The sequence below is a fragment of the Musa acuminata genome, chromosome BXJ3-1 (assembly GCF_036884655.1).
Source record: "Musa acuminata AAA Group cultivar baxijiao chromosome BXJ3-1, Cavendish_Baxijiao_AAA, whole genome shotgun sequence".
NCBI classification, from domain to species: Eukaryota; Viridiplantae; Streptophyta; class Magnoliopsida; order Zingiberales; family Musaceae; genus Musa; species Musa acuminata.
Genome location: NC_088349.1, coordinates 14,797,348 through 14,807,897, shown reverse-complemented (window position 1 = coordinate 14,807,897; position 10,550 = coordinate 14,797,348). Strand labels below are relative to the sequence as shown.

Here is a 10,550-nt window from a genome sequence, read left to right as displayed (position 1 = left end):
TCTTCGAAAGGACGGGGCAAGCGGGCGTGTGATAGAGACGACTCGACGTGCAGACACGAGAAAGGGGGCTGATGTAGGGTTTTCGCAGGGCTTCTGTTGGAGAAAACTCGCACCCCCTTTGATCGTGATCTACCGCGGGCACGTGCTTTTACGAATCTTAAAAGCGCTCCTACATGGGGAGGCCAGTTGCGCGGTTGGTGTCACACAGAACTCGGGTTAGCTCAAGTTCACTTCGGGTCAATCAAATACAGACTCTTATCGGATCATGAAAGCAGCTTAAACGTTCCTGAGTTCAGGTCAAGTACTTATCATAAAAAAACAATTCATTTATTTAATTTAAGTAAATAAAAAACACAACAAGATTTATCCAGAAAAATCTTATGACCCCCTCTTTTTTATTTAGTTTTCCCTTTTGATTGCTCAAATAAACGAAGGAATAAAGATATAAATGAAACCATCGATTGACAGAAGTAAGGCTAATGATACATGGGGGTAAAAACACTCGATTTAAACCAAGGTTTTTTTTTTTTGATATCATCCAAAAAAAGACGCATAAAGAGGATTTTCTTTAGAAAAAAAGATGACCTTGTTTCAATTTACTAGAAAACAAGATGATTTGATCCTTCTAAATTCTAAAGCAGGAAGGAAACAGGAGATAAAGTTTTGCTTTTACCCCTTCCACTAACATCAGAAGTTTATCTGCAAAGTGGGAAGATATTTGCATGTATCTAATGCAACAACTGAGTCTACTGATTCACAAATTAAATCTAGCTCCTTCCACTAACATCAGAAGTTTTTCTGATTCACAAATTGCATATGAAGTCTGACGACCACAAAATAACACTATCAATTACTAAACAATTTAAACGATTGGACCTGCTTAGAAGAGAAGACAATGAAACTAGTATTTACTGGTAAGATTTTAGATATTGATAAAATACAGCTTCGGTAACCTATCAGACCGATACAATACCAGATACCAATATACTGGCCAATTTATCGACCCGATACCAGTGGAAACAGAAGAAGATAGATAGCAAATCATATCGTTGGTACATACATTATCAACTGGTACTGGAGACCTTGCTTTGTTAGCGCATTATGTTCTTCAGCCTCCATTCAACAAATTTCATAGCCCACAGGATAAAGAAAGATGAAAATCAAATATTTATAAGTCCAAACTGCATGGTATATTCACTAGCAATTTTCTATCAGGGACATGATACGTTGGTGAACTGGAATAATATATGCTCTGTCCAATCTTCTGCTTCCATCTACTCCTCACATTTAACCGTCTGATCTTCCAAATTACTGCTAACTTGGGCATATTATGCACTTAATGGAGTTTCAAAGCTTTAATGGCAGTGAACTGTGCACCATAAATCAAGATAAGCTCGCGGCTCCAGGAACATGTGCTTAACAGAGCTGGAACTCACAACCTCGCTGATAAATCTCATACAGCATGATACAATTTGTACAAGTCAAAACAATATCCTTTCCTGATATAGTTCCAATGCCTGGATGACCTTTTTGAGGAATAGCTTTCGATGCAACCGATACCTGCAAGAATAAGACAAAGTGTGTTAATTTTACTTGAAGATCTCCAAAAGCTGGTATCAACCACAAAAAGATTGGCTGGTTGAGGAATGTACTTTATGGCAGCTTCACATGTTCTACTAGCATCAGGGTTCGAATCTGAAAAGTCCGAAGGTGGAATAAGAGAGGAAAAGATAGAATTCAGCACCGTATGTTTCATGTGATCAAAAGAAGACACAAATGGTGCACTACAAGGAAACTGAAAACTTACCCAATATTTGCCAATCCTGTTCTAATGTAGTTGGAAATTCCAATAACAATCGATAGCAGTCTTCTTGCAGTTCCCGTGCAGATCTCCTTTCTGTGCTTGGGACTGGAGGTACATCTCCATCAGACCATGTAGGCAATGTCCGTGCAGCTGCAATGACTGCTCCATCAACAAACTTATTGTCTTCTTCACTAGATAAGAGGCCTACAAACAAGAGCAGTATATGACAACAAAAAGATTAGGAGGCTACTAGAACATCCAGAAAGTGATAAACTCAAATCATCAAAGAGATTTCGGGGATTTTTTGGTCCTCACTGTTGTGATAGAATTCTTCTGGCAATCCTGAGATGTTGAAGACTGACAAGTAAGAATCCAAGTGAATTTTCGCATTGCTTGAAAAATTTATGACATCCCAAGGATTCTGTAGAACTTTCAAGGAAATCAGAGAAAACTCGAGATGGAACTACCCCAGGGAAACTTAGAACATCTTCAAACAAGGAAACATGTACAAGAACAAATAAATTACCTTACATATTTATGCAAATATTTAAACACATCAAGAACCATAAAAAGACAACTTTGAACTATATAAAACAGCTTTTTAATTGGTTCGAGGAAGAACCTATATTAACATCTGTTTCAGTTCATATTAGCTGACCTATATAGATTTGCAGGTCACAAGTCTAACATGGATCTTTTTTTCCAGTGAATGTCAGAATACATGACTATAATTGCAGCCTATTTAAAGTTGAGAGCCTTGCTTAAATCGGGAAGAAAACCAACATATGGCATACACCTCCAGATGATATATGCATCACAACACATTTCATTTCAAGTTTAGACATCCTTATTCTGTTCTTAATACTCACAGTGTCACAAAAAATTTCTTTGTATCTGGTGTATGTAATGTCTTCTAGTAATAAGTATCATTTCATAATCAATATTGATCATAACAAACTCAACATGTTAACAAATCAGGAAGTTAAGACTCTTGCATTCACCTAGAACATACCAATCTAGCTTAGCATGAAAAGCCTGAGGCAGCATTTCTTAGACCAATTAAGTGACCAGCTATATGACAAGTTTTCTCGAAGTTGGATAAGGTAGAGCTTGTCATGTTTCGTTACAAATCAATGTTTATTGATCATGACATGCAGTTCATATCATCAAGAGGCACTATGATCTTATACATTCAACTCTAAATATGCTTAAAGATTACTATCTCCTGCCAGATATTTGCCAAATTACTTGCTCAAGGAAGTAAATCACACTTGTGTTTAGATAATTTTGACATTAGCAATCCGTGAGATCTTTGGCTGGCTTCTACATAACCACAAAAAGAGTTGGAAGGGAAAGGCTAAAAATACATAGTTAAGATGGATGGTTATCAGCTACTTTGATACAGTTAATCTTGATTACTAATCACAGCATGCACAACACCATGGTAACTTGTGCTGCACGTGTTAGTGCAAGATCCTGATTCCTGCATATTCCACATCATTCTACAATTACATATATCCTTTGCTAATCATTATGACCTCATCTGATTATGATAATTCTATTGTGGTATATGCATGCATGAGCTTTCTAGATGGTTGCTTGCTTATTTAATTTTTTGCAGGTTGCTCATCTAGTTTAATTGTAAGGTGTAATATTTCGGCCGCACCTGTATGTATGGGGCAATGTTTACTGGTTCGGGCATGAATTAGAACATGAACCAGGGATTTTAACCCAAACTGGCTCTTTTACTCTCTCTCCCTATATATATATATACACACTCACACACACACACACCCGAGAAAGACCACTCTAGCCATCTACCTCACCTCACGTAAGGCACTACCTGCTACACACCACTGGCTGACCGACTTGCCTAGTATTTCTCCTCTCTTTCCTCCTCATTCCTCTTCCTTTCCTTCTCTTCCTCCTCCCTCCTCATTGCAATTGGTGTATCATACGCTGGTATGCTAGTATATACTAGGTTGATACCAGTCTGAACAGCGACTAGTAGACAGTCCAGTAAAAATATTAAAACCATGATTGCAACTGTACATATGTGTACTATAGAATTTTTGGCTAGCTTGCTAACTGCAGGTTCCATATTTTCTTACTTTCTTGATGAACAAATAATGCAAATAAAAGTGTTTATAAGCCTTGATCTAACTCTTTCCAACAGAACATCTCTTAATTTGTTGAAGATTAGATCCTGTTTAGCATCTACCTAACATCAATCAGCTAAAAGCACTTCAACATTGCCTAACACCACTAAGCTCAAATAGCAATAGTCAATGTAAAATAATATAACTAGTACCGTTGGTGATGAAAAGCCATATCTTTCCATGTAGATGTTATTCTTCTGTCCACTCATATAATTGATAGTCATCTGTCGATACATGAGATAATTAACGAAGTAATCAGCAATCCGAATTACAACAGAAGTATACAGTTTTGGTATTCCATTAAATGTCATAACCAATTAAATGTCTCTATATGATAGGAAACAAGAAAAGCTAATTTTTTCCTGTCATGAACTGACAAATGAATACACACCCATAGAATCCAGCATCAAATTTATCTATGCAGAAACATGAGGATGCAGATTTAATTGATATCATCATCTCATCAATTTTCTAGATAGATTATAACAAAAGCATCATAGGAGTGGACACCGTTACTTAAATTATTTCCTAAAACTGTTTATAGTTACTTCGTGAACTCTCATGTTCTGTAGACTAATATACTACAATATGACCTCAATAAGTAATTTCTTTGTGTTTTTAAATGGGTCTAAGGAAATATAAAACTCCCTAAAACTAAGATGTTATTATATAATTATAATTGGTAGATTGAAAAACCCAGGCTTCAACATTCAGAATGTTTAACAAATTGGAAGGAACATAACAGGAAAGCATTTGAAGGGAAGACTGGAACTATTTTGCAAATCTGCAAGGCACCTCCAGTTTATTTCTAGATGGATTACTACAAGCAAATTCATAGATGAGGCTTATAATCTGGCAATTTTTTAAATATAGGCTTTTATCTTAAAACAGGATGAGGCTTATGCAAATCTAAAATGGTGGAAAAACAGGATATCAGCCTGCTCTTTATCACCTGTCTTTCACTTTTAACCAGCCTTATTCTTTGTAACTCTTGAAGTCTCGATAAATTGATGGGATAATAACCACATCATTCTCTCAAAATAAAATAACTAATAAATTAAAAGAAGACATATTCATGTAATAGAAATACACATAAACCACTAGGATGTGTACACCAAACCTAGACCTTTAATCTACCCAAACCTCACAAGTTAAAGGATTATGGATGAGGGGCTTCTCAAGTGGTTTAATTTTGGTGAGATGGTTTAGGGATCAATTTTGACATTTTACAACCAGAATGTATATGATTAAACAGGTTTGATAAAGATTTGCCACATTGTCACGGACAAAGTTCTAAACATGATGTTTGATGTAATACTTGTGTATGTCCGTGTCTTCCTGTTTGTTCATGCTTTGCACAGCATGTAGAGGGATAGCCGAAGGTTTAATAGTCTCATTTTAGTTGGGTTTGGTGGCCGCTTTAGGCTTGTAAATAAAGGTTGTGTCATGTGGGCACTTGTGAGAGATTTTCGGTCTGTAATGGATCATTTTGACCCTTTGTTGTGTAACTGTTCAGAGCTTGTAAAGTCTGTTTGTAATTTGCATTATCTATGAAGTGTTTTCGGAAATGTTTGTTTGTAGATCCCGAGTGAGGCGTTTTCTCAAACCCGTTTTCTCGTTTGTAGGTCCTAAGGGACCATGGGAGGCTTCGGGGAGGCTGATCCTTGCGGACGGACACGCAAGGTTGCCGTACGACTTAGGCAAAACCAGCTAAGTTCGTAACAACATAGTATCAGAGCGGGACAAGCACTCATAGAAACACTTGGCATGCAAATGTGGGGGGACCTAGCGGGGCTGCGTTGAGGCCAGTTAGCACACGCGCGGCCGTTTGGGGGAAAACGGGCATGGAGATGTAGGGAAAAGGAGTCGCTCGGAAGAGCGAGCATCTGAGATTGGCATTCAGAGGAATGGCTAACCCTTCGCGCAAGAGGCACCACGAGAACAAGCAAGCTTGGAAGAATGCGAAGCGCACAAAGGTTGAGATGGCTGAGTTTGAGCTACGGCTCAACGTTGACAACTATACTTGATGGTGGTCAAGGCAAGCGAGGCGCTTGGTAAAAGATAAGACCATGCAAGGTGGAATGAGTTGCTCAGCGATCGAAAGAGTTGCGCAAAGTTCACAGAGGTGAGGGAAATTGCTAACTCGAAGAATTCAGTACTCATGCATGGGCTTGTATGCGGACGATGGAATGTTCGCGTCCATCCTAATGCGACCGAAACTCGGCGCCATGGAGCATTGAAACTTTCTCTTCAACACGTGAAGGATACGTCCGTAGGAGGCTGAAGTGTGTAGCGAGTTCAGCATGTTGCTTGGACTTGAGTGGTGTAGTGGGGGCTGTATTGACGTGGAGTCGCAATCTAGCAAGTGCGTTTGCAGAAAGCATAACAATGCGCAGTTTGTTCAACAAATCGGAGTAGTCCAAGAGGATGGTGGTCTCTAGAGGGAAAATCATGTTCAACATATCGCACATGTTGAGGAGTACCTCAAAAACAACAACTCCATGAAGCTCAATGGACCGAGCGAGCGACGAGGAGTCGTCGCATGATCTCACTTGAGAGAATGCATTGGTGGATGCATTGCGAGATCAAGTGGGGGAGCGACCCAAAGCAACACAAATGAAGGCACACTTGGAGTCTATATGGAGATCAGACTCAAGCAAGGGTTGACCCGTGGAATGGTGGGCGCGAGAGTCACCATCAACTCAATGCAAAAACGAGGAGCGGAGCAACTTGGGTGTAACTTGGCGAAGTACCCAAGTCGTATGAAGGGAGCCAGCATAGAAGATGGAACCTGGAGCAGAGGCACAGTGCTTTCCTTGGACATAGGTCAAGGACATGAACTCTTGCAGAGGCAAGAGCAGGATCATGTTGTTCCATGGATCCTTTATTCTGACGGAATGGACTCATCTTACATGATGCCAAAGACGAAGGGAGCTTCTGGGCACATGCACCTTATCTCGGAGAAGCATTTGACGGAGGAACTAAGGCGACTCAACTTGCGGAGGCGAAGTTGGGTTCAAAAGACCTTGGCACGGGGCAAGAGGATGCGAAGGCGGGTACTCTTGAAGAATATGTCACAGTGTTGCCAGTCAAGTTGCCAGGCAGGTAGCGGTGCGCAGTGGAGATTGTGCTGGTAGGGGCAGAGGCCCAGGATCCAGACAATGGTGTACTAATTGCAGCGAAGTCAATAGACTTCGGGAGCTACTAGGCAACGGACTGTCCTAGAGCGGTGCTTCATCTAGGTGTGACCCAAGAGTAGGTGGATGAAGATCGATTGCCAAAGGAGCGAACAAAATCGAAGGTGGAAGAGACCCTGCGATGTATTGGCAGAGGCCGTTAAAGAGATCACAATTCGAGTTTATCCCACTAGAATCAGAATGCAATGGAGATGTCACCAGGAGGCGACATGGTGCAGCGGATCGTGGTGGAACAGTTTGTGGCAATGCGATACACACGACATAATCCCGTGAGGGACTATATCATACGGAGGTATGATCGGGAGCTACTGGAAGCTCCACTTCGGTGAACAACATGACGACAAGAAAGGGCTATGGATTCAAAGAGTGAAGGACATGGTACCGCAGAGGTGAGTCTTCCGTGCGTGCATCGAATTTTGCATCGGATGAAAGCCTTGGTCATCAGCATATGGGGGTCGTATTCCATTAAGGGAAAAGTTCGAATGCAAGTACCAGTGAGTCCCATGGGAGGGACTTGATCATGTAGAGGTATGATCGAAGCAATTGGAGAGTTGGACTGCTCCAGAGCCCATATTCGCTTAAGGGAGCCCAACAAGTTAGAGGACAAGGTCGAGCAAGCGAACGTAGCTACCAAGGAAGCTAAGGAGAACAGAATCGGTGCAAATCCTACAATGTGATGGCAGAGGCCATACATGGGAGTTGCATTTCTGTCTTTCCATCGACCAAAGGGAGCTGCTTGGAGAACACAGAGGTGTTGAAGCAGGGGGTCGAAAGGGGCGAGGAAGCGATAACGAGTCCAGAGGGACTTAGCTACCCAAAATCAAGCATCAGTTAGAATGGAGGTGGACTCGGAGGAGTGCCACAGAGACATATCCACTGATCATGAAGAAACGGGATGCAGTTGCAAGGCGACGAATAGTAGGGTCATGGGTATGGCAGCGCCATGGTACCGCAAAGGCGGGACTTCCGTGAAAGTCATTAATCCATTGCTCTCATGGAGGGAGAGCGCTTGGTTGTGAAAGGGGCTGAGGAGGTGGAGCATGCAGAGGCAAACTCCAAGTACCGAGATAAGGCAGAAGGGCAGAGGCCAAGGAACTTCGTAAGACCAGTGTCAACGAGCTTCTCATCAAGATAGCCGAAAGTGAAGGACTTCGGGTCATGCAAGAGTTCACGACCAAGGAACGAAGCAAGCAGTACGCGGTGTTGTACCTTTGCTACTCAATGGCGTAGGCGGTCGGGTTGATGGAGAAGACGATACAATCCCAAAGGCGACCAAAACTACTAGAGAGACTTACTCCAAATTAGGGTGAAAACTTCCTGCATTCCAAAAGTTCGATGGCATTGAGAAGGTGAATCACAGTAACTAACTCAACGCAAGGAGTGCAAACACTTCAAGTACTTCAGAAGTGTGAGCAAAGAGCAGGCGAAGGCCAGTAACCAGCTCGATGCATGGAGTACAACCTCGAGGAGACGGACGAAATCACATAACCTTTGCCTTCTAACTCTTAAGAGAAAGGGCAAAACCGAGTACCCCAATTCTCTTATCTATCTAGTAGAAGAGCTCTACACAGGTTCAAAGACCCTTTGAAGATAATAGAAGACAATAGTTGTCAAATCCTCACCAACGATGATCAGTGCTACTGAGAGTGGATTGTCCGCTTCATTTCCCAACGAAATGTCAATCGAAAGCGGAAGTGATGCGAACCTACTTGGAAGTGACAACTAAGTGAAAGAAGAGTCAATGGGCAAATTTTGTGGAGGAAGGACCCAAAACTTCAAAAGTTTATGAGGCGATGCTCGTTAAAGCTCCAACAAGCATCCCCCCAGTTCAAGCAGCATGAGGCATTTAAAAGGCTGGCGCATAGTAAGTATGGTCTTTTCGTTCATCTGGAGGATCCGCAAGAACCAACAAGGATCAACACAACTCAACCAACCCCACACTAGAGTTGGAGTCATTGGCGAGTTGAAGCAGTATAGCGGATCAAAAGTTCGACTACTCAAAAACAACAGCGGAGAGCAGTTGGGAGCCAAGAGGCGCATTACAGCTGGAGCAGAAAATTGAAGACTCGACAAAGGCAAGCAATTGCAGTGTCAGCAAAGGCTTTGACGAGGACGTCGAAGGAACAAGTGGGGGAGAATGTCACGGACAAAGTTCTAAACAGGATGTTTGATGTAATACTTGTGTATGTCCGTGTCTTTCTGTTTGTTCATGCTTTGCACAGCATGTAGAGGGACGACCGAAGGTTTAATAGTCTCATTTTAGTTGGGTTTGATGGCCACTTTAGGTTTGTAAATAAAGGTTGTGTCATGTGAACACTTGTGAGAGATTTTCGATCTGTAATGGACCATTTTAACCATTTGTTGTGCAACTGTTCAGAGCTTGTAAAGTCTGTTTGTAATTTGCATTATCTATGAAGTGTTTTCGGAAATGTTTGCTTGTAGATCCCGAGTGAGGCATTTTCTCTAACCTGTTTTCTCGTTTGTAGGTCCTAAGGGACTATGGGAGGCTTCGGAGAGGTTGACCCTTACGGACGGACACGTAAGATTGCCACACGACTTAGGCAAAACTAGCTAAGTTCGTGACAACATGGATCTGCTGAACCCATAAGCAACCAGACACACACAATGGAAACCTCAAAAATAGCTTTTTCTTAAAAGAACAGAATCACCTAGATACTACCATCACCTTGAACTTTGGTACTAACAGTTGTCATTATTTCACCCTTCATTCTTCTCAACCTCATTATACTTGAATATATCAGCATCTGGAGCAGTTAAAAGCAATCTAATGATTTGAGTGTCAAATGCATAATCATGGTTTTTAATTTCGATGTGTACTGCCTGGTACGAGTGGTGAGATGATTTAGAGATCAATTTTGACTTTTTGCAACCAGAATGTACCTGATTAAACAGGTTTGATAAGGATTTGCCACATGGATCTGCTGGACCCATAAGCAACCAGACACACACAATGGAAACCTCAGAAATAGCTTTTTCTTAAAAGAACAGAATCACCTAGATACTACCATCACCTTGAACTTTGGTACTAACAGTTGTCATTATTTCACCCTTCATTCTTCTCAGCCTCATTATACTTAAATATATCAACATCTGGAGCAGTTAAAAACAATCTAATGATTTGAGTGTCAAATGCATAACCATGGTTTTTAATTTCGACGTGTACCGCCCGGTACGGGTGGTGAAATGGTTTAGGGATCAATTTTGACATTTTGCAACCAGAATGTACCTGATTAAACAGGTTTGATAAGGATTTGCCACATGGATCTACTGGACCCATAAGCAACCAAACACATAATGGAAACCTCAGAAATAGCTTTTTCAAGAACAGAATCACCTAGATACTACCATCACCTTGAACTTTGGTACTAA

General features: G+C 41.3%; 1 protein-coding gene across 3 annotated transcripts in view; it reads right to left on the bottom strand.

Moving 5' to 3' along the window:
- Positions 1-896: 896 nt before the first annotated feature.
- LOC135580819 (protein PLASTID TRANSCRIPTIONALLY ACTIVE 14-like) overlaps positions 897-10,550 on the bottom strand; it is a 37,713-nt gene continuing 28,059 nt past the window's right edge. For 2 of the 3 annotated variants that reach the window (XM_065135415.1, XM_065135416.1), the window contains exons 9-13: positions 4,116-4,187; positions 2,120-2,225; positions 1,808-2,008; positions 1,653-1,695; positions 897-1,560 (exon numbers count right to left, since the gene is read on the bottom strand). In XM_065135415.1, the coding sequence (XP_064991487.1) occupies positions 1,482-1,560; positions 1,653-1,695; positions 1,808-2,008; positions 2,120-2,225; positions 4,116-4,187 (501 nt within the window). In that variant the 3' untranslated portion in view covers positions 897-1,481. The remainder of the gene's footprint in view (positions 1,561-1,652; positions 1,696-1,807; positions 2,009-2,119; positions 2,226-4,115; positions 4,188-10,550) is intronic. The other variant, XM_065135417.1, reaches the window with a different exon arrangement.